This window comes from Pelophylax lessonae, assembly GCF_965119305.1.
Source record: "Pelophylax lessonae genome assembly, chromosome: 4".
NCBI lineage: Eukaryota > Metazoa > Chordata > Amphibia > Anura > Ranidae > Pelophylax > Pelophylax lessonae.
In genome coordinates, this window is record NC_138771.1 from 26437826 (window position 1) to 26462921 (window position 25096).

Below are 25096 nucleotides of genomic sequence, written 5' to 3' on the forward strand. Positions count from 1 at the left end.
ATGGCCAAACGTGCAATAACGCCACTGGAAAAAGCTACTAAAAGCGCGTTTTTACAGCTGCTTTTTCCTCGCGTTAGAAGTGGCTCTGCAGCTCGTTTTTTCTGACGCCCTGTGTGCATGGGGCCTTAGTGAACACATGTGGCCGAAGAAAAAAAAATTGACAGTGTCTCTTTCCTGGACTTTTAAAAGTTTTATCTTCCCAAAGAAAAATCTCCCACTCTTCACAATCACACCTTATTCATGTCATCAGTTTTCGGCAACACCTATATTTGTGAGCAATGATATTTAATGCGTTAGTTTACTGAAAACGCACTTGTTTTATGTTGACCTCTTTTACTTTTATAATAAAAAATTGAAGTTTTATTACTCAGGTAGGTACATTAGCTACATCAGTGATCATTAGCTTGTGATCTGCCCGAATTTTTCTGTTCATCAGGTATCATTGTTGGTGTATTTTATGTGTGAAGACAATTCCTCTTCTTCCAATGTGGCCCAAGAAAATCAAAAGGTTGGACATCCCTGATCTACACGCTATGCTTTCTCTACAATTCCATTGTGAGTTTTTCGCAATACCTTTATGCTCTTTGAACATTGTATGTTATGTACCGTGTCGTTTTCTATTGAGCCATTTCACCTGTTTTGTACCACAACCTTTGACTAAATAAAGAAATTATTTAAAAAAAAAAAAACAAGTGCAGACCAGCTGCTGAGTGACCTTTGTCGTGGAAATTAATAGGGCTTGGAGCATAGAAACCCGCTTCAGTGCGCTCAAGATTATTACGCACCAAGCTCCATTAATATCTTGTACTGAAAAGTACAAATGCACCGTTCTTTTGTATAACGGTTTACCAAGCGCTCGGGCGACAAAGAAAGGAACAGACACGCTGGGTCATTTCGATGCCATCTGCCAGGTCTCTCTCCGGATATGTATGTGTGTGCATGTGTATGGGTAAGAGCAAGTGTGTGTGGGTAAGAGTTTCTGTATGTCTGCATGGATGAAATGGCTGTGTGAGCTGCTGTGTGAGCTTGTGTCTGTTTGTGTGTGTGTGAGCTTCCTGTGTCTTCTGTCCTCTGTGGGTGTCTCAGGGCAGGGCTTGGTTTATTTACAGCAAGTGAACAAAAAGGGAGTTACAGGGAGTGGCTTCAAGACCACCAATCACAGACACGTATACATTCAAAAAGCACAATAGAAACTGTAGAGCACATGCTTATGAATGGACATGAGCGAACAAAGGGCTCAACTGCCACAAGGGGCACATGGATTTTCATTGTTCATTCATGTCAATCCATAAACATGTACTCATACTTATTAGTGGGTCCAATCATACATGATTCATATATAAACCAAAAATGACAGTGACCATTCTAACTGTTCCAGTTGATGAGGCTTTATCTGCATAAGACAATAGTAGCAGTGTTTCAATCACACGGATCCGGATGTGACTAAAAGATGCCCTCTATTAATCTTGGTAAAATAAGAATTTCCATATCACAAACATAACTCAGCAGTACAGGGCCCCGAACTGCAGACATAGATCTGTGCGATGGACTCTCTTTGCTACTAGTATTGTGCCATCTCATCCAATGGAAGATTTTCACCAACAAGTCTTTCCTGCAATGACAGTTAAAGCGATAATCACTGTAAATAGCGATTATCAGTAAAACTTGACACTGGGAGACATTATGACTATTTAAACTAAAGAAAATGTCCACAACCAAAATTTCCACAACACCTTTTTCTGGACAGACACACAGCTTTTTTTTGCACTCAGAAGACCTCTTGCATCATGTGGAGTGAAAATTTGTAAGTCTCAATGATGACCAATAGCAGCACACACAAATGCTTGTTTTGAGCTGAGCTAAAGCCTGCTGTGATGTCACAGAGCAACCCCAGGCTCTGGAAGGATCCTGACAATATTGTCAGGATCCACCCAGCAGTCTGATTAGAGATACAGTAAACCCCCGCTCCATCGCGGTTCAGTTTTTGCGGTCCCGGTATATTGCGTTTTTTTTTGTAATGTTATTTTACTATATAAATAATTAAAAATGAAGTATTTTTGTGTTTTCCATAGCTCTTGCTATGTCTCTCAGTATCTTTTATGCGTTTAAATGAGTTTCTATTGTTTTAAAAGTGTGTTTAAAGACCTTAAAATGCTTTTACACGTACAGTGACAGTAAAAAAAACATGCCTACAATGCATTTTAATAGGGTTTTTCTATTTCGCGGATTTTCACTTTTCGCGGCTGAGTCTGGAACGTAACCCCCGCAATGGAGGGGGGTTTACTGTATACCAACAGAAAAAACAACAATTTTCTGGTGCAAACACAATGTAACCATGAACACTCGGAGCCCTACAGGTGGGCACATATAGACAGAGGCGATAATGAGCAGTCCTTATGACAGAACAACTACAGTGAGTCCATAAGTCCAGTAACAGGTTAATGGCGGCAGCTGTCCTCAGAGATAAGCCAACTCTGTAGGGTAGAAACTGGGGAAAACACAGCAGGAAGCCCCACCTGAGTGTAGTATTAGAAGGCAGTTTAATAATTATAATAAACACTCACAAAATATAAGTATAAAACATGCTCATCTGGTGCAAAGTGGGGCCGCTCTGATCCATCCTACCGACATCACGCTGCGCCCAGGGATACTGGAGCTGTGGAGAAGCTGCATGGTGTTCTGCGACCACAGAGAAGCTGGAAGAACCACAGTGGAAGGCAGGACGGATGTGCTGAGAGCCTGAACCAGTTGCTCCCATCCCCTCTCCAGAGAGCACTGGTGAGGGCACCACTCTCTTGCTCCAGGAAGATCAAGAGTGATAAGTGGTCATGTGATTGCTCAGCTCTTGGGCTTAGAGATGGTGGGGGACAGCTGCAGGATGAATGTAAGTATATACTGTATGTAAGTATATACTGTATACTGTATGTATGTATATTAGGGATCGATTATTGGCAAAGCCGATTATGGGAGGGCCGATATTCACTTTTCCTAATATATCGGTATCAGCCTTAGAACTTGCAGATATTAGTATATGTAATATTAGTATATGTAAAATCCTAGCATCCACTTTATTAGTGTTTTATATAATGTCCAGTGTGTGTTTTTGTAATCTAATAGTGTGAAATACCTTCGTTATATCGGCGCTCAGCTGATTCCCCGCTCTGCTGTCTTTCCTCTCACAGCTGTCAGAGGAGGATCTCAGCCCCTCCCCTCTGCAGTGTACACAGAAGAACCGGGGATTAGATTAGAATAGTGTGAAGTACCTGCGTTGCATCGCTGCTCGGCCCTCCCCTGACCCCTCACCTACCTGTCAGTGGGGGAGAAGAGAAGGACAGAAGAGCGGGAGATTAGCTGAGCCCAGAGCGTCGATGTAACAAATGGTATTTCACACTATTCAAATCCAATACTCCGTGCTTCTGTGTACATTGCAGAAGGGAGGGGCTGAGATCCTCCTCTGACAGCTATGAGAGGAGAAAACAGCAGAGCGGAAGATTAGCTGAGCCCGGAGCAGCGATGTAATGAAGGTATTTCCCACTATTCTATTACAAAAACACACACTGGACATTATATAAAACACTAATAAAGTGGATTCTAGGATTTAAATTACACTAAATTAGGTTCACATGGGATTCCTGGCAGGCAGGGAGGGAAGGGAAGACCTCACATTACATAGCACATTACAGCTAAAAGACCTACCCCGAAAATAAGCCATACTGTGTCTTTTGGTGCCAAAATTAATATAAGACCCGGGCTTATTTTCGGGGAAACACGGTAGTTAGTGTCCAGTGCACTGCCGCTACTAGATTTAATCATAGCAGACAGTGAGTGCACTACTTCAGCAGTTTATGTAAATTTTGTTTTGGGAAGCCTTTAGTTATTATTTTACCAGCACTTTATTTTTCACAGTTGTCTACTCTTCTAGGGCTGGTTTGTTCACATGATGTGAAACTGATGTACATGCAAGTGAAAGCTGTGTGGTTTTCCTATCAGTTTTCATGCAGGTAAGGTGTGAAGAACGAGCCTTTAATGTTAATAAAACAAACATTAACATGTTTGGTAGAGATCGACCGATTATCGGCAAAGCCGATATATCGAGGGCCGGTATGCACTTTCCTCGATATATCGGAATCAGCCACCAAGGTGACCAATAGTGCCGATATTTCAGGAAAGTGCTTGTACCGGAGTGATGCCTGCAGCTAGAGGCATCACCCCGGGACCGGCGTCCATAGCCGACGGTCGGCTGTCTTGTAATGACAACCCATGCGGCTGAGAAGCCGTTCGGCTGTCATTACAAGGAGCTGGAGGGGACGTCTCCCCCCCCCCCCCCTCCTGCCGCCTTCTGCGGCTCGCCCGGGTCTCCCGTCCCACCGGGAGACCCAGGAAGACCTGATCAAAGCATTCGGCTCTGATCAGGTCTCCATGCAAAAACCCGGAAATGATGTCATGAGTGACATCACTTCCGGGTATTGGCGCCCATTTTAAAAAAATGACAGCATTCAAAACAGCCAAACTTGGCGTTTAGATGCTTTTAAGTGCAAAGGAGGGGTTTTTAGACCCCCAGATCCCTCCACAAGAGTACCTGTAAAGTAAAAAAAAAAAAAATATATATAGATTTTCTTAAATGTAGAAAAATATCGGCCAATACCGATAAGCATTGACCAAAATATCGGTAACGAAAAACTGATATCGGTCGATCATCAATGTTCAGTACCAGATTTGTGTCAAAAATTGTATTTATTTTTCAAAACTTTATATGTACAAAATATCGGCCAATACCGATACTTTATGACCAAAATATCGGTATTGGCCCTGAAAAAACCATATCAGTTAATCCTTAATATATATATATATATATATATATATATATATATATATATATATATATATATATATATATTTTTTTTTTTTTATTTCTTTTTTTTATTTTTTTTTCAAACTTCTCCTTTAGCTTCAAAAAATTTTCAATAACCAAACCAAAACACCATATTCCCCCATTACCGAAATGATACACAGAATGTCATTTCTCAAAATGTAACTTTTATTATTTATGTATATAAATAAGACACCATAGCACCATACACATAAGAGAAAACAAAGTCACGGAGCAGAGGGAAGGGGAGGAATAAAACTATGTTTAAACTGCAAACATAATGCGGCCTAAAAAAAAAATGATACATATCATAGCACAGGGGAAAATAATTTTGATGTAACCAAGTTGCTTGGTTCCATGAATGGATTAACTCTGCTGACTGATCCATATAGAAAAGATTAGAAAATTAGCTATTATTTTTTTCTCATGGATATTGAATGTCTCCTGAATAGTCAATCCTAGAAATAATAAGATGGGGGGAGGGGGTATTGGCTGTATCTAATACAGCGGACAATAGTAATGCTGGCCACAAATAGGAGGACCTTTAGTCCAACACAAGACCTGATATCTGCCTGAACTATAACTGCTGAGAGTCAAGAAGAGACGGATTCCTTCCAGAGTAAGTTCAGTCTTTGTCATTTTTCTGGTCTGGCTCTTTAACCATACTTCTACTTTTATATAAAAAAAAAAAAAGGATTCATGGCAGAATACACCCAAAAGGATCTATTTTGTGATTATATTCTTTTTACATAAAGTATAGTTTTTAGGGGACAGTATATATGATTTGCTGCTATTCACACTTTTGACTTCTAGTGGGCATTATTTCTACAGGACTAAGTTCTGTAGGCGGATCGACCCCATATTCCGGCCCCTGAGGTTCATCTTCCAGTGATTCAAACTGAGCAGCGAGTGAGCAAATTGAATTCCACTTTATCTGATTGGTGGAAATGGCCATGAGACACGCCTCCCAGGCTGTGCATGGGGCTCTGACGCTCACTGGAGGGAACAGGCTCACCTTCTAGACTCTATGAGAGCCTGACGACTGCTGCGGCTGGACGGAGCTGGGTGGTGCACCTAGATGTATGCAGGGCTTTTTTTTTGGGGGGGGGGGGATGCAGTTTCAGCACCTCCAGCACTGAATGTATGTAATGGCAAGGGGTGCTGGGAAGTGTATTGTTGCTGGATTCTGAAGGATCTATTGCTGGAAGGGGGCTCTGTTGTTGTGAGGGTCTATTGTTGCTGGAGAGGTTCTATTGTTGCTGCTGGGGGATCTACTATTGAGAGAGGGTCTATTGTTGCTGTACGCTGGAGGGTCTATTGGCTGCTGGGAGTGGGATCTATTGTTGCTGGGGGGTATGTTGTTGGAAGCTGTAAATTGTTGCTGGCTGCTGGGAATCTATTTTACTCCTTCTTGTTAACATTAACAAATTCCATAAAAATCCCTTAAAAGGAGAAGCACAGCCAAAGCTCCTTTGGCTGTACTTCTCCTGTGGATCACAGGAGTGCAGTTTGTTCTGCACTTTTGTGACCCATTTTCAGCAGACAGCGGGCAGAAGCCCACTGTTGGCTGACGTCACAGATCCCGTCCAGGCTGGGGCAAGATTGCCACTTTAGAGTTGGGATCCGCCCACATGCCTGGCCGCCACCCGGCTCCGCCTCTCAGCAAGGCGCTGAGAGCCTAAACCGGCTACTCCCGCCCCCTCCAAAGCCCAGCGCTCCATTGTGCGTGCGAGGGGGCAGAGCAGAGAGTCGGTGACTGATAGTCACTGGCTCTCTGCTCAGGGAGCTCTGAGAAAGGAGCAATCAGCAGTGTTTGATCACTCGGTTCTCAGTCTTCAGCTGGATACACACTACACAACTTTCTTTATATTTTTTCCTTTAGATTTACCAAAACCATATAATATGAGGTCAGACCTAAACACTTTCAACTTGTATGCAATCAGGCAGGCCATTGCACTACATACTTGGAGGCGAATCTAAAGGAAATCTACCAACAAAAGTTGTATAGTGTGTATGCAGCTTTAGAGCGTGCGGGGGACAGATGCAGCATCAGACCCGATGCTGCATCTGCCGAGGTATACCGTAATTAAAAAAAACCTGAACTTCTCTTTTAACAACACAAAATAGTATTCTGTATTCTCTAAGACCCCGTTCACACTGGGGCGACCTGGTCGCCTGCCATAGAGAAGCTGTGGACCCGTTCTAATAGGAGCGACACAAGTCGCTCCGACTTAGAAAAAGTGTCCGGAGCTTCTTTGGGGCGACCTGGAGCGACCTGCATTGACTTCAATGTTATGAAGTCCGTGCCGGCCGCTCCGAGGTCGGGGTGCGAGCTGCGCGCCGCGACCTGTGAGGTCGCCCCGGCAAGTCGGATCGCCCCAGTGTGAACGGGGTCTAAAAGGGATGGTACTGAGAGATGGGTAGGAAGTGGAACTAAGGGATGGTGCTTGAAGGTGGGTAGGGAGTGGAACCAAGGGATGGTGCTTGAAGGTGGGTAGGGGCGGAGACAAGGGGTGACTTGAAAGTGGGGAGTACCTGCTCCTATTCTTTGAGGGAAAATAAAGCCCTGATGGTATATATGCTTAGGGGAGTATACATCCAGGGACGAAATGCCCAAAATGCATGCAGTCTGCAATCTTGGTGGCATACAGTCCTAAATCAAAGTACCGCTGAGTGTACCACCCAGTCCTGTCCACTATCATAGAATATAACAGGCTGCCAGCTCTGAGGTCTGGATGGTGTGCCTGTGCTCTCCAGCCGCAGCTAAACACTCATGCAGCGGGGACCTAATGTGCATGGCACCTAATAGGGAAGTAAGTGCAGTCTGCATGCTTTCCACAACCGAAAGCCTGCAAGATGAAGTCATTTTTTTTAACTGCTTATTTTGTAAAGAAAATCTATCTGAATTGAAAGAATACTTTCAGCCAATGGGCCGATTACCATTTACACAAATGACTTTGAGGTCTCAAAAAAAAGAAGAAAAAAAAAAAAAACCACAGCAAGATTTATTCTAGAGATTGGTTTGTCCTTCAGCAGTGCTTTTTCGGACATGAAAATATGTTTAAGAGGTACACGAACCTTTCTTATATTGGCTAACAATAAATCAGCCTATGTTTTACCAGTGCATGCCGTAAAAGCAAAATAATATACAAATTTGGTTTGTAACGTGTCCCTGCAATCTACATACAACAGCGGCTGCCATTTTTGTAGGCTGAAACGTGACAAATGCAGCCCAGCACAATCACTAAGAACCAGTAATAATGTGGAGGCACGCTCCTAGCAAACTGATAAGCTGCCATCCAGGCTCATTCTACACAATGGCTGCCATTAGTGCAGGCAGGTAACAGGACCACTTTAATTCCAGGTGGACCTCATGTTTAAAGGTAGGTGACCACATTTGCTCTGTGTCAGGTATGAGAACAAAGAAAGTTTCATAAAGTGTTAAGTGTTGTGTTTTTTTTTCAAGTGAAACTTAAAGTGTGGACCTCAAAAGGTTAAGACTTTCTATCACACCATATTTAAAAAAAAAAAAAAAAAAAAAAAAACAGGGAAAATAATATTAAACAAAAAAATATATAAAAACGTATACCTGCCTTCTGACTCCAACCCACATCAGAAATTGCATAGGATATACTTGTGCAAGACAACAGCCTACCCCAGTTTTGGAATAATCACATCTGAAATGACGCAACAAGTCTCTGCTGCGGTGGACACACCCACTCAGATGTCATCGTATTTGTGTTTTAAATAGTCCTTCATGACCCTGGCAATGGGGAGCTCATCCAGTAGCTTGAGGTTCTGCAGTCCTATACAGTGGCGAATTTTAATCCGACACAAATCTTGAAGAAATCGGGGCTGTCCTGCGCACAGAGAAACAATAAATCCAAATATTAGAATATCATCTGCAATACAATATACAAAAAAATCCATCACATCATAAAAAATACCCTTTAGCCCTGGTTCACACTGAATGTGGCTTTAAAATCGTGCGACTTCACTTGAAATCACATGATTTCAAAGCCACATGTCTGAGCGACTTCAAGCGGAGTTCCGGCCACAAAATCGACATAGTCGATTTTGGGCCATCCGCTTGCTTTTGGTCACCTGAAAAAGAAATGGATAGTTACGTTTTTTTTTTTTTTGTTTACTTACCTTGTTATTGAAGAAAAATATACTCGCCTTTCTTCCACTTCCTCCCTCTGCGGCCGCGGCCTGCGCCGTCACTTCCTCTTTGCATTGATTCCTGGGAGCTGAACGTCATCGCTCCCAGGAATCAATGCGCCTGCACCGGCCCCGCTCGTCACTTCCGGTGCGGCGCCTCATTCCCTGCTAAACAGCTTCTGGGCATGCCCGGAAGCTGTGGAGGGATGACGCACCCGCACCGGAAGTGACGATCGGGGCCGGTGCAGGCGCATTCTGGGAGAAGAGGACACGGAAGAGAACGCAGAAGAGGACGCGCTGGCTTCAGCTGCCCATACCTGAGATGGCAGCGCTGGAGAAGAAATTTTCAAAGTAAGTATTTCTTCTTACAGGTAAGTGCGACCCGGGACAGTACAGAGGCTATCCATTGTGGAATGTACTAGCCCTCACTGTCCCGGGGGTATTTTTATTGAAAAAACTTTTTCGTGGCTGGAACTCCGCTTTCAGGTGTGACTTGGCTGACATATGTGGGACTTCATGCACAGATATCAATGCAAGTTGCGCCTTAAATGCAGGAACTATTTTTTTACATTGGCGCAGCATCACAAGGTCGGTGTTGCACCGTTTTTAACGGTTCCATTACTGACAATAGGGTGCAACTTACTCATGCAATTAGGACCCGTCAAATCACATGACAAGTTGCACTGGTGTGAACGGGGGCACAATCTTCTAAAGCAAACCTGCCATAAACTCAGGCAAGTCAGTCTGAGATTATTCATAAGCAGAGGAAATCTTTGAGGCAAGCTGCAAACCAAAAATAAGCTAATCTGGACTGTTCCTTGATTTTGGCCCCCTCTTGCCTCCAAAAGTTGTGACTTAAAGCGGTTGTAAACCTCTGAAATGAACAAAGCATATCCTTCTATATCAGCCTTCCTCAACCTTTTCAACACAGAGGAACCCTTGAAATAAATTTCTGGTCTCGGGGAACCCCTGCTAAAAATTAAAATTCTACAACTAATGACACATTAGTGTGACAGTCAGTGGGAAGAATGCTCCTTACTCTTGTCATCATTGGGAAGAATTACCCCCTTACAGATAGCTAAAATGAACAATGGTGTCATTGAAAACTTATCTGAGAGGCAGAAATTGCCCATTGCTCAAGGAACCCCTAGCAACCTCAGGAGGAAACCCTAGCAACCTCAGGAGGAAACCCTAGCAACCTCAGGAGGAAACCCTAGCAACCTCAGGAGAAACCCTTAGCAACCTCAGGAGGAACCCTGGTTGGGAAACCCTGATCTAGTGTGTCTACTTGCTTCAATCCAAAGCAGTTAATGTCATTTCTCTGAAGACGTCACCGGATGTGACGAAACGCGTCCGTTTGGAGCGCATAGCGCCATCACGTTGAGTCAGCTGGAACGCAAGCCGGAAGCACTGCTCGCCACTCTGAAAAGGGGACGCGCAGCCCGCACAGCCGGCCGCTGACCACCACGGATGTACTTTTAAATATATTCCTTGCCTTAAACCCATTGTAGTGGGTAATGAACCTTTTATAAAACTTACTACACCATATGGAGCCTTCTTGTTTACTTCACAAACTGCCATACTACCCTGATGTGAGGAGGACCTAGCTTACTATCCAGGCCAGCCTATAGGAGAAAAAAGGGGGCATCCAATATAGCCCAGGTGGGCACCTAAGCGCGAAAGGTCCTAGTGCTGTAAAGCACATAGGACCCACTGGTTCTGGTAATTGATTTTATCTAGCCACAAATCACGGCAAAACGGATCGATGTCACAGAATATTAAGAACAATCACGTTTAAGCACCTGCACCTTGAATTCCATTTGTATATATAAGGATTTTATTTTGAGCTTCTTGAGCACCAAGTCACCTTATATATATGGGACTTTTATATACCAACAGTCACGCCTATACATTTATTTAACTTATTTTACTTACCATTATGTTTTTTTGATTGTTAAAATTTACTGCCAAACCTATTTACTGTATTTTATCCATTTATTTTTGGATTATCCTTAATTTTGAGATATTCACTTGGTATTATTTATCCATTAGCAGGCGCTGTAGTTAGCTTTTTTTTTTTAAAGCTAATCCCATCCCTAATGTCATTTCTGTCTACTGTCTCCTTCCTCTGCTATCTGCATGAGTTACCTCTGACAGGCTATGTGGACTCATAGGGATCCAGGGTAATAGGAAGGGGAGCTGCAGAGCATAGCCTGGAATTGAGCGCATCAGCTGTAAATGTTTATCTCAAAGCAGGGGTCCCAAACTGGTGGCCCTCCAGCTGGATGCAGAACTACCATTCCCATGAGGCATTGCAAGGCTGACAGGTACAAGCATGACCCCCATAGGCAGAGGCATGATAGGACTTGAAGTTCCGCAACAGCGGACCACCAGTTTGAAACCCCTGCCTTAACCACTTAAGCCCCGGTAGATTTTACCCCCTTCCTGACCAGGGGGTTTTTTGCGATTTTTTACTGCGTGACTTTAACGGACAATTGCGCGGTCGTGCGACGCTGTACCTAAACTAATTTGACGTCCTTTTTTTTCCCACAAACAGAGCTTTCTTTTGGTGGTATTTGATCACCTGTGCAATTTTTACTTTTTGCGCTATAAACAAAAAAAGAGCGTAAATTTTGCAAAAATAACAATATTTTTCACATTTTTTTTATATGAAATTCCCCCCCAAAAAAATGTAAAAATCTAAATTTTTTAACATTTTTGGCCAATTTGTTTTCTGCTACATATGTTCGGTAAAAAAAATTGCAAAAAGCGTATTTTGATTGGTTTGCGCAAAAGTTATTGCGTTTACTAACTAAGGGAAAGATTTTTGTCATTTTTGGTGTTTTTTTTTTTAACGCGTAATGGCGGCGATCTGAGATTTTTTTTGCGGTACTGCGACATTGCGGCGGACAGATCGGACCGTTGACTGACATTTTTGACACTTTTGGCGTTACCAGTGACATTTCTACATTTATCAGTGCTATACATATGCACTGTTACTGCAAAATGACACTGGCAAGGAAGGGGTTAACTTTATTGGGGAGGGAGGGGTTAAGTGTGTCCCTAGGGGCGTGCTTTTTACTGTGATTGGCTGTGGCTACTAGTGTAGGAACAATGATCAACAGTCCTACATAGTAGAACCGCATGATCAGTGTTTCTACACAGGGGAGAATGACAGGCGGCTTGTTTACATCAGCCGCCTGACTTTCTCCCTCTGCACCGACGATCGGCGAGTGACCGGCGGACATCGGGTCCGCCGGTCACACGCACTGACTTCCCTGTGAACGAGCCGCGGCGGGTGCGCGCCTCCGCGGGCTCGCCCGCTATAGGCTCACAAGGAAGTGACAGGCAAGCGACGTAGATCTACGTCACTCTGCCTGGCCGGGACTGACCGCCGCAGTAAATAGTCGCGCGGCGGTCGGCAACCGGTTAAAGACTGTGTACACAGGGTGTGTCCATTCCCTCCACTCAGGTCTCAGATTACACTCAGCTTCTTGCTATGTAATGTGCGAGACATCAGATCCCCGCTCCCTGTCTTCTGAAGCTCAGAAATGCTGTGTAAACTGTGCACCTTGAACATTCAGAGTCCAGAATTTGCACAGAATTTCTGAGCTTCAGGAGGCAGGGGGTGGGGATCTGATGTCACACACCATACAGCATAGAGCTGGGAGCTGAGTGTAATCGAATACAGCCTTTTTCAACCAGGGTGCTCAGGTTTCTTTAGGTGTGCCTTGGCAAAATGCCTAAAAATTGATCAAAAATTGTATGCAAGCCAACAGGTGGATCAAGCCTGTCTTTTAGTTACACAAAGCCACGGGTTTTCTTCGTGCCCCATTGTGACTTTCTAGAGACTGGCATCCTAACAACCAATGACATCATCAGTTAATAAGGAGGATGTCTGTTGCCTCTACAGCATCCTTGTTTGACCCTCCTTTGCCCCTCTCCGTCAGCACTGGGGTCACATTAGCTGACTGATGGAGAGAAATTGAGGGAGAAGAGAAACATTGGAATACTAGTCAGTACCAGTGTGCAAAAGTGTATTTGCTTTGGAAGAATAAATCACCTAATGTTGGGTGTCCTACATGTAGATGTTGCTGCATTATGTAAAGCTATTAGAGTAGTTTTTTTTTTTACATTTTAGAATGAGATGCCTGAAAACTGTCCATAATTTTAAAGGGTGCCTTGACAAAAAAAAAAAAGGTTAAGAAACACTGATCTAATACATTGAGGGAGGGAATGGACACACCCCCTTCTACAAAGTCTCATAGGGAAACATCCACTTCTGAAGCTGTCAATCGCCTGCTGTGTGCTGAAGATGGGGAAAGCAGACTGTCTTCCTGGGACTGTCTGGTCAGCAAAGAGTCCAGGGGTGTCAAACCGCAGTCTTCCAGCTGTTGCGGAACTACAAATCCCATCATGCCTCTGCCTTTTGGAGTTATCCTTGTAACTGTCAGCCTTCCAATGCCTCATAGGACATGTAGTTCCTGAAACAGCTGGAGGGCCACAGTTTGAAGTGACTCATGCAGACTCCAGAGGTAGGAGAGAGTAGACAGAAATGACATTAGGTGCATTGGATTGAGGCTAGTGCACATTATAGAAGGATATGCTTTGTACATTTTTCATTTCAGAGATTTAAGCCCCATTCACACTGGGGCGACGCTACTTCCCGGGGCGACCTGTGAATCGCGGTGCGCTGCTCGACACGGACTTAATTTCATTGAAGTCTATGCAGGTCGCCCCAAAGAAGCTCCGGACCCTTTTTCTAAGTCGGAGCGACTTGTGTCGCTCCTATTAGAACGGGTCCACAGCTTCTCTATGGAAGGCGACCTACGGCGACCTGACAGGTCGCCCCAGTGTGAACGGGGTCTTACAACCACTATCTTATTGTATAACTGATCATTTTTAAAACAACAGATTATCATCAAAAGGGTTTCTGCTTTCTAAAACTGTGTGCTGCAACCTTATTTTACATGTTATTTTGGCGTTTGTATATTCACACTGTTTGCTAGCTGCTGTTCTATATTTGTTTAAGCGCTGACTTTGCTTTATTATTTTAAGGCCTCTTATGCTTAGTTGGTGAAACTTTCCGTGCATTTTCCAGGAACAATGGCTTCCGCCTGTCTTAAGCCTTCGTTGGTAATCCTGTAACGTCTAATAGCCAGAGCTCAGAACAGTGTGAGGTTCCATAGAAGCCGTGTCAGGAGCACTTAGTCATTCTTGGATGAATATGAATGAAAGCACATACGAAAAAGCCAGTAATAGAAGGAAAGGTCGCTGGTAAATCTCTGGGTTGGGGTACATGCTGACTCACTATTGGGAAATACGAGCTGAAAAAAAAAAGATGTGTTGTAGCTAAAGAATGAGCAATATCCTACAAAATCACTGGACGGGACGTGCAGGAATATCATACGAGTCTTAGACTAAGGGTTGGTTCTCGCCAGGTGTTCCAGGTGTGTTTTTGCTTACAAATCATAAAAACTCACTTTTTGTTTCTGCATGTGTGTTTATATGCATTTCAATGCGTTCCAGTGCAATTTTCCCTCTGTTTTTTTATTCAACAACCCCCCCCCCCAAGCTTTCCTGTGTGCGTTTTTGATGAGTTTAGCGTTCCAATACAGTTCAATGCAGAAAAATGCAGCGTGCTCTAATTTTTTTGATTGCACTGGAACGCACTGCACTGGTGTGAACTATGCCAGTGTTTCTCAACCTTTTTTTAGTCAAGGCGCCCTTTAAAATTATACACAATCTTGAGGCACCCAACGCTGTATTTTGGCCTAGGCCAACAAAGCCCAGGCCTAGGGCGGCGCTTTGCAGGGGGGGGGGGGGGGTGGTCACCAAAAGATGCCCTGAGTCATATGGGGTGGACTGGGTCAGGAGGAAAATCTGTCTGGTGCCCCATATCATACATGGGGGTCAGTGTATATATAATATATGGGGGTCAGTGTATATATAATACAATGGGGGCCAATGTATATATAATACATGGGGGTCAGTGTATACATATTACATGGAGGTCAGTGTATATATAATATGTGGGGGTTCAGTGTGTATATAATATATGGGGGTCAGTGTATATATAATACAATGGGGGCCAATGTATATATAATACATGGGGGTCAGTGTATACATATTACATGGAGGTCAGTGTATATATAATATTTGGGGGTCAGTGTATATATAATACATGGGGGTCAGTGTATATATAATATTTGGGGGTCAGTGTATATATAATACAATGGGGGCCAGTGTATATTTAATGCATGGGGGCCAGTGTATACATATTACATGGGGGTCAGTATATAAATAATATATGGGGGTCAGTGTATATATAATATTTGGGGGTCAGTGTATATATAATACATGGGGGTCAGTGTATATATAATACATGGGGGTCAGTGTATATATAATACATGGGGGTCAGTGTATATATAATACAATGGGGGCCAGTGTATACATATTACATGGGGGTCAGTGTATATATAATACAATGGGGGCCAGTGTATACATATTACATGGGGGTCAGTGTATATATAATATATGGGGGTTCAGTGTGTATATATAATACATGGGGTGATGGGGGGGGGGGTCAGTGTATATATAACACATAGGGGTCAGTGTGTGTATATATATATATATATAATATATGGGGGTTCAGTGTGTATATATAATACATAGGGTGATGGGGGGGGGGGGGTCAGTGTATATATAACACATAGGGGTCAGTGTGTGTGTGTGTGTGTGTATATATATATATATATAATATATGGGGGTCAGTGTATATATAATACATGGGGTGATGGGGAGGCAGTGTATAATAAATGGGGGGAATCCACTAGACTGCCTGCCTGCAAGGAGAAGTGGGGGCTTCAATAATAATAACAGATGAAGGGGTGTATCTTAAACAGGAAGGTGTGGCACAAATTTAGATGGGGGGGGGGGGGGGCAATTTTAGTTTTGCCTAGGGCAGCACAAAAAACAAAATACACCACTGGAGGCACCCAATTATAAAAGGTAAAATAAACAAATAATTTTACACAATGCAGCAGCATTAACACACATAGGACACTCAACATTAGAGAGGATTTATTTTATTTTTGGTATTGACTAGTATTCCGGTGTTTCTCCTCTCCCCCAGTTTCCCTCCCTCTTTCAGCTAATGTGACCCCCACTGCAGAAGAAGAGCAAACAAGGACATCCTCAGGTGCTCAAAGTCTTCCTTATCAATTTATGACATCATCATTTATTAGAATTCCAACAGCTGGGTCACATGGTGCCCAAGGTTGTAATGCTGAACAAATTAAAACCTGTGGCTTTGTGCAAAAAAAAATAAAAAATGCAGATGAGATCCACCTGCCGGCATGCTGACAATTTTTGGGCAATTTTTTCGCATTTTGTCAAGGCAGCCCTGAAGAACCCAGAAGGTACCCAACATCATTTATTAGAATTCTAACAGCTGGATCACATGGTGCCCAAGGTTGTAATGCTGCACAAATGAAAACCTGTGGCTTTGTGTAACAAAAAAAAAAAATGCAGGCGAGATCCACCTACCAGCAAGCTGACAATTTTTGGGTAATAAGAGGCCATTTTTCGCATTTTGTCAAGGAACCCTTGAAGAGCCCAGTTCACCCATCATCATTTATTAGAATTCTAAGAGCTGGATCACATGGTGCCTAAGGTTGTAATGCTGAACAAATTAAAACTTGTGGCTTTGTGTAAAAAAAAAAATGCAGATATGCGAGCATGCTGACAATTTTGGGCAAATTGAGGCAATTTTTCGAATTTTGTCAAAGCACCCCTGAAGAGCCCAGAAGGCACCGTGGTTGAAAAAGGCTGAACTATACCATTGAAACCCACATAACCGTCTGTGATTTTGATGAATAGAAAAAACGCACTGGACTGCATCTGGTGTGAACCGGGCCTTACACATTTTCTGACATGCAAGGAGGAAAAAATGGATAAAAGTGTAACATTAAAGTGATTCTAAAGCCTTCGGCCCGGATTCACACTGATGTGGCCCCAGGTCACAACAGGGGGTCTGGTGCGTCCCTGTTCAGCGATTCAGGTGCGAATCGGGTTGGCATTTTTGCCTGAATTCCCACCTGACACAGAGCCAAAGACGCACAGGGCCCTTTTCCAATGCTGACCGCAGCCGCCCTGGAGCTGTATGAACCGGCTCCATTGAGATCCAGTCATACTCTCCTGTCAGCCGAATTGGATGCGGGGAGGGAGGGGGGAGAGGAGAACTTCCGCTACAGCCGCCTAGGCGGCCCAAGTGGAAGTGGGAGTGGGTACCTGTCAAATCTTGGTCCCCGCCCCCCATCCCCCCCCCCCCAAAAAAAAAAATGACATGCCAAATATGGCATGTCAGGGGGTCAGGAGGCTGTAAAGTGGAAGTTCAATTTTTGGTTGGAACTCCGCCTTCAGTTTTTTTTTTTTTTTTCTTGCTGACCCTGGCTTTTTCTGACATTTGTTGTTTATAAGTAAAAATCTGTATTTTTTTTGTTAGAAAATCACTTACAACTCCCAAACATTATGTATATTTTTTAGCAGAGACCCTAGAGAATAAAATGGCGGTCTTTGAAATATTTTATGTCACACTGTAGTTGCACAGTCGTCTTTCAAACGCAAGTTTTTTTTTGGAATAAATACACTTTAATCAATAAAAAAAAAACATTAAAAAGGTAGCCCATTTTTTTGTATATTGTGAAAGATGAGGTTACGCCGAGAAAATATAGATACCTAACATGTCACACTTTCCTATAAAAATCATCTTGTGTCGAATCCGCCTCTGGGACCACTTTTTTTGGAAAGCCAATCGCCTGACTAAAAAGCGATACCGGGGTTATGCAAGCTGCTCCCATAACCCTGGTATTGACGTAAAAAACATGACGCATATTTACAGTTAGACGGTTGCCAAGTGGTTAATGCATTCTATGTATTAAAGTGGTTGTAAAATGTTCGATTTTTTTTTTTTTTAAATAACAAACATGCCTATACTTACCTGCTCTGTGCAATAGTTTTGCACAGAGAAGCCCCGATCCTCTTCTTCTGGGGTGCCTCCAGGCCTCTCCTCTTTATCGGTGCCCCCACGGAAAGCTGCTTTCCCTGGGGGCACCCGTGCGGGCTCGCTCCCAAGTCCCGCTGCTGCGTCCATAAAAATAGACAGCAGGATTTGGATTGACAGCAGTGGGTGCCAATGGCTCCTGCTATTATCAATCTGTCCAATGAGAAGAGCGACAGCGGCTAGACTCGTTGCGCTCGTGCACATAGCTGAATCGCCCACATCACCCAGTGTACTGTCCTCCAGACTGTTGGAGTGGGAGGGGGGGCAGACCATGGCCAGGGGAGTAGCAAATGTCCCAGCATTAGTGGAAGTAAACAATGCCTCAGGCTTGGTGGTCAATGGGAGTACAAAAATGACATGGCACTTGTGGTCTAAGAGATGGAATAGTATCCATCATTGGTGTCAGTGGGAGGAATAATGCCCCAATGTTGGGTGTCAGTGGGATGAATTGGGCCCCACCATTGGTGGCAGTTGGGGGAATAGTACCCCACCATTGGTGGCAGTTGGGGGAATAGTGCCCCCAGATTGGCGTCATTAGGAGGAATAGAGTCCTATTGTCAGTTGGTGGAATAGTGTCCCACTGTTGGTGTCAGTGGGAGGAATAGTGCCCCGTGATTGGTGTCAGTGGGAAGAATAGTGCCCCCGTGATTGGTGTCAGTGGGAAGAATAGTGCCCCCGTGATTGGTGTCAGTGGGAGGAATAGTGCCCCGTGATTGGTGTCAGTGGGAGGAATAGTGCCCTGTGATTGGTGTCAGTGGGAAGAATAGTGCCCCCGTGATTGGTATCAGTGGGAGAAACAGTGCCCCACCGTTGGTGTCAGTGGGAGGAACAGTGCCCCACCGTTGGTGTCAGTGGGAGGAACAGTGACCATTGTTGGAGTTAGTGGAAGGAATAGCACCCCATCATTGGTGTCAGTGGAAATAAAAGTGCCCCACTGTTGATATCAGTAAGAGGAATAACGCCCCATCTTTGGTGTCAGTGGGAGAAATAGTATTACATCCTTTATGTCAGTGGGAGTAATATTACCCCACCGTTAGCATCAGTGGGAGGAATAGTACCCCACCGTTAGTGTCAGTGAGAGAAATAGTGCCCAACCGTTGGTGTCAGTGGGAGGAATAGTGCCCCATCTTTGGTGTCATTGGGAGGAATAGTATTACACCCTTTAGGTCAGTGGGAAGAATAGTGCCCCATTGTTGGAGTTAGTGGAAGAAGTAACACCCAATCATTGGTGTCAGTAGGAGGAATAGTGCCCCACGGTTAATATCAGTAAGAGGAATTTGGTGTCAGTGGATGGAATTGTGTTCCATCATTTATATTAATGGGAAAATGATGCCCTATTGTTGGTATCAGTGGAAGTACTAGCACCCCATCATTGGTATTAGTGAAAGGAATAGTGCTCCGTCATTGGTGTCAATGGGAGCAATTATGCCACAATGTTGTTGTCAGTGGAAGGAATGGTGCCTCATCTTTGGGGTCAGTGAAAAGAATAGCGTCTTGTGTGAGTGGGTGGATAATGGTTAGCAAACGGTTGTATGTGGCCTTTGGGCCGCAGTTTGGAGATAGTTAGCTAGGTCAGTGATGGCGAACCTTGGCACCCCAGATGTTTTGGAACTATATTTCCCATGATGCTCAACTACACTAGTACAGAGTACATGAGCATCATGGGAAATGTAGTTCCAAAACATCCGGGGTGCCAAGGTTCGCCATAACTGAGCTAGGTTATCAATAAATGCTTTAATAAAACTGTACCAAAAACAAAATTGAAAGACGAAAAAGAAGCGTGCTATCCCCTGTTTTACTCAAGCATAGCAAACATTGTCCTGGTTTATATCTGCTCAGCAATCCTGCCAATAACCAACATTCTACCACTGTAATAAAACGAGAGAGGAAGTAGAATCACACCGCGTGTGTGTCTGGGACTAATACAATGCAAAACAGCAACAGATTGACTTTCAGGGAGATTGCATATCTTTCCATGACTACCCAACCATGAACATTACAAGAATGTATGACTGGTTTTCAGCAACAACAAGTATGAGCTCAACCCCTGCTGTTTCTCAGCCTTAGAAATATGCAGACTGATCAGCAGAATAGGATCCCATACTATATGGCAGGTGCCCTCTGCGGAGGAGCGTTGCTTTTCTGGCACTGAACATGCCTGTAAAGCTGTGTGGCTGGGGTTTCCTGCAGGGAAGTAAAGCCTCCGTGAAAATAAATATGTAAAACACCTTATAGTCACAGGGGCCTCATAGCCTCAAATGGGCAGTCCCATTCACTATGCAGCCATAATAACGCAGGACATCTGGCAGTGTTTGTTAACCATGTGGGTCCTCTCAATCCTCGTCACATGGCTGCAATCGGGCCCCGCACAGATGTGCTATCTGTTCATGTCATGTGGCGCTCCTTGATTGTGATGGAGTATGTAACGTAATATGTAAAAGATTAACTCCTGGGCTCTAATTCATCTATAACTGTAGAATTGAACAGGCCAGTAATAACTACATTAGTGATGGATGAGAATGTCCATAAAATGCAGGATATATCACTAAGGGCATGTGCTTGTGGGCCTTTCTATGAGGAGTTTGAGCTTCAGACCCCAACAGAACAGAAATGTTCATTTACCATGCAGTACCCAAACCCTGTGTACTGTATACTGTACAGGGGCGTAACGACAGGGGTTGCTGGGGTTGCAATTGCAACCAGACCCTATGCTTCAGGGTGCCTGTGCGGCTCCCCTGTACACCTGGATAGGAGGGGCGGTGGGGGCAGCATGTAGAGAATTCACTGTCCTCCTTTTTCCTCCTGTAGCTGCAGGAGGAAAATTGAGGAGATTGGTTCCTCTGTATGCTGCCCCTGCCGCTCCTCCTATCCAGTTCACTTATGTTCTGCTGTCTCTGGGCCCCTGTGTGCTCCCCTTGTCCCCCTCCAACCCCCCCCCCCACTGGGCAGCATGCATGGAGAGAAATCACTGTCCTCCTTTTTCCTCCTGTATCTGCAGGAGGAAAATTGAGGAGATTGGTTCCTCTGTATGCTGCCCCCGCCACTCCTCCTATCCAGTTCACTTATGTTCTGCTGTCTCTGGGCCCCTGTGTGCTCCCCTTGTCCCCCTCCAACCCCCCCCCCCCCCACTGGGCAGCATGCATGGAGAGAAATCACTGTCCTCCTTTTTCCTCCTGTAGCTGCAGGAGGAAAATGTAGGAGATTGGTTCCTCTGTATGCTGCCCCCGACACTCCTCCTATCCAGTTCACTTGTGTTCTGCTGTCTCTGGGCCCGTGTGTGCTCCCCTTGCCCCCCCCCCCCGTGCTCCCTCCCCTCTCCTGCCGGCTGCTGCAGGGGATGTGTCACAATAGAGAACCAGGAAGGGGTCGGTAAATATGTAATTTACCAGCTCCTTCCTTTTCTGACTGGACAGAGTCATAGTCAGTGACATTGTAAAAAAAAAAATAATATAAAATGATAAAAAATAATACAATTAAAATACCAAAAAAATAAAAACTACTGACACCAGTGGGTGAACTTCCAGGATCGCAAAGGTCACACTTGCAACCAGGCCCTGGCATTCCACCACCATGGGGAGGCCCCAAGATGGCAGGAAGGGGGCCCACTGCAGAACTTGTGAAAGGGTCCCGCTGTGGGACCGTAATAAAGAGCCCCGCAATGAGAGTAAAGGGCCACAGGATCAGTGGGAAGAGCCCCAGGCTTGAAGGTAAGGGCCCCGATCAGGGGTCCGGGGGGCCCTTCATGGTTCCTTGCACCGGGGCCCTGAAGGTTCTAGTTATGCCTCTGATACTAGTCAACAAAGGAAGAAAGAAAGACATGTCTACTTAGAACTAGTCTAGAAAGTAGTTACAGTAAGGGCATGTTTAAACTTCCTTTGACTTTAAAGCGGAGTTCCGCCCCCCCCCCCCCCCTCCAAAAATTAAAAGTCAGCAGTTACACATACTGTACAAATACTGCAGCTGCTGACTTTTAATATTAGGACACTTACCTGTCCTGGAGTCCAGCGATGTCGGCACCGAAACCGATGTTTCCATTGGCTGTCGGGTGCTACCGCCGCCATTTCCGGTCAGTGGCCTTTCGGCTTCACGGGCGGGCCCCTACTGCGCATGCGCGAAGCGCGCTGCGCATTGGCATTGACTCGGCAGCAGAGGGTAGGAGGAGGGGTCCTCACTTGGCCACGGCGCCGTTCCCGGAAGTGGGGAAGGGTACCGTTCCCCCCCTCCCCCCTGAAAGGTGCCAAATGTGGCACCGGAGGGGGGGGGGGGGGGGGAGGAAGCAAATAAGCGGAAGTTCCACATTTGGGTGGAACTCTGCTTTAAAGAGAAACTCCACCCAAAAGGGTAATTTCCGCTTTAAGAAATCTTCCCCCCCATTTCTCTTGCACAATTGGCACTTTAGAGGAGCAGAGGGGGGGGGGGGTCAGGTACCCAATTTTGCCAGGTACCTGCTCCCACTTCTGTTCCGAGCACCGCAGCGCTTGGCAACAAAATGACTCCTCCCTCCCTTCCCCTGCAGTCATCTGGGACACTGGCAGGTCCCAGAGGACTGCATCCACCAATCCAGGATGCCGCGCACTTGCACCGTTTAGGAGATATTTACATTCCATGCAGCCGATGACGTCATGCCACCCGTGCCATTCCTTCAGAGCCCTGTGCCGTGAACCGGGGCTCCCACGCACAGACGTGGGAGTAGTGTCATCGAGTCTCCGAGTCATCGAGTCTCCAATCAGATGGCCGGAGGACGCGAACCAGGACGGCCAAAAATTTCGGCCTTGTCACCAGTGAGCGGGCGGCACTGCAGGGGCTTTGTTCTAAGGTAAGTATTTCATAATGATCTAGTATGCAATGCACACTAGCTCATTACGCCTTTGTCTTACAGGGTTTTTTTTTTGGCTTATATCCTTTTTTAAAATCACAGTCCCCCCACCTTCACCACAGAGTCCTCCTCTCATCCATGTCAGCTCGACTGCGCATTAGGTGTTGTGCTCAAGGCACCCTGAGGGAATCCACAGGGCACCGCAGGGTGCGGTGGCACCCTGCTTGAGAAACACTGACTTTAGCCGGCCATAGACAGATCTAAATTCCGCAGGTTCAGCAGGAACCGGACACATTTTGATCCATCTATGAGCAGGCTGCCTGACTGTAGTGAAATTGATCTATAAATCGACTTCGGCACAACCAGCCTGTTGGGTTTCCTTTGTTCGATCACCGCCGGTAGTGATCACTGTATTCTTTTGACAAAAAATAAAAAACCCAGTGGTGATTAAATACCACCAAAAGAAAGCGCTACAGTGCATTGCAAAAGTATTTGGCCCCCTTGAACTTTTCAACCTTTTGCCACATTTCAGGATTCAAACATAAAGTTGTAAAACTGTAATTTTTTGTGAAGAATCAACAAGTAGGACACAATCATGAAGTGGAACGAAATTAATTGGATATTTCAAACTTTTTTAACAAATAAAAAACTGAAAAATTGGGCGTGCAAAATTATTCAGCTCCCTTAAGTTAATACTTTGTAGTACCACCTTTTGCTGCGATTACAGCTGTAAGTCGCTTGGGGTATGTCTCTATCAGTTTTGCACATCGAGAGACTGAAATGTTTGCCCATTCCTCCTTGCAAAACAGCTCGAGCTCAGTGAGGTTGGATGGAGAGCGTTTGTGAACAGCAGTTTTCAGTTCTTTCCACAGATTCTCGATTGGATTCAGGTCTGGACTTTGACTTGGCCATTCTAACACCTGGATATGTTTATTTGTGAACCATTCCATTGTAGATTTTGCTTTATGTTTTGGATCACCATATCTTGTTGGAAGACAAATCTCCGTCCCAGTCTAAGGTCTTTTGCAGACTCCATCAGGTTTTCTTCCAGAATGGTCCTGTATTTGGCTCCATCCATCTTCCCATCAATTTTAACCATCTTCCCTGTCCCTGCTGAAGAAAAGCAGGCCCAAACCATGATGCTGCCACCACCATGTTTGACAGTGGGGATGGTGTGTTCAGGGTGATGAGCTGTGTTGCTTTTACGCCAAACATAACGTTTTGCATTGTTGCCAAAAAGTTTGATTTTGGTTTCATCTGACCAGAGCACCTTCTTCCACATGTTTGGTGTCTCCCAGGGGGCTTGTGGCAAACTTTAAATGACACTTTTTATGGATATCTTTAAGAAATGGCTTTCTTCTTGCCACTCTTCCATAAAGGGCAGATTTGTGCAGTATACGACTGATTGTTGTCCTATGGACAGAGTCTCCCACCTCAGCTGTAGATCTCTGCAGTTCATCCAGAGTGATCATGGGCCTCTTGGCTGCATCTCTGATCAGTCTTCTCCTTGTATGAGCTGAAAGTTTAGAGGGACGGCCAGGTCTTCGTAGATTTGCAGTGGTCTGAGAGCCGGTTCACACTGGGGCGACTTGTCAGGCGACTTGGTCGGCTGACAAGTCGCTCCGACTTAGAAAAAGGGTCCTGTACTACTTTGGGGCGACCTGGAGCGACCTGCATTGACTTCAATGATATGAAGTCCATGCATGTCGCTCCGAGGTCGCGGTGCGGGCTGTGCACCGCGACTTCACAGGTCACCCCGGCAAGTCGGATCGCCTCAGTGTGAACCGGCTCTAATACTCCTTCCATTTCAATATTATCGCTTGCACAGTGCTCCTTGGGATGTTTAAAGCTTGGGAAATCTTTTTGTATCCAAATCCGGCTTTAAACTTCTCCACAACAGTATCTCGGATCTGCCTGATGTGTTCCTTGTTCTTCATGATGCTCTCTGCGCTTTAAACGGACCTCTGAGACTATCACAGTACAGGTGCATTTATACGGAGACTTGATTACACACAGGTGGATTCTATTTATCATCATTAGTCATTTAGGTCAACATTGGATCATTCAGAGATCCTCACTGAACTTCTGGAGAGAGTTTGCTGCACTGAAAGTAAAGGGGCTGAATAATTCTGCACGCCCAATTTTTTAGTTTTTTATTTGTTAACAAAGTTTTAAATATCCAATA

The 25096-nt window shown here is 44.8% G+C and overlaps 1 protein-coding gene across 2 annotated transcripts in view; it reads right to left on the minus strand.

Annotated features, from left to right (window-relative positions):
• Nucleotides 1-8318: 8318 nt before the first annotated feature.
• Nucleotides 8319-25096, minus strand: part of ASB7 (ankyrin repeat and SOCS box containing 7) — an 88920-nt gene continuing 72142 nt past the window's right edge. For both annotated transcript variants that reach the window (XM_082253063.1, XM_082253064.1), the window contains exon 6: nucleotides 8319-8730. In XM_082253063.1, the coding sequence (XP_082109189.1) occupies nucleotides 8591-8730 (140 nt within the window). In that variant the 3' untranslated portion in view covers nucleotides 8319-8590. The remainder of the gene's footprint in view (nucleotides 8731-25096) is intronic.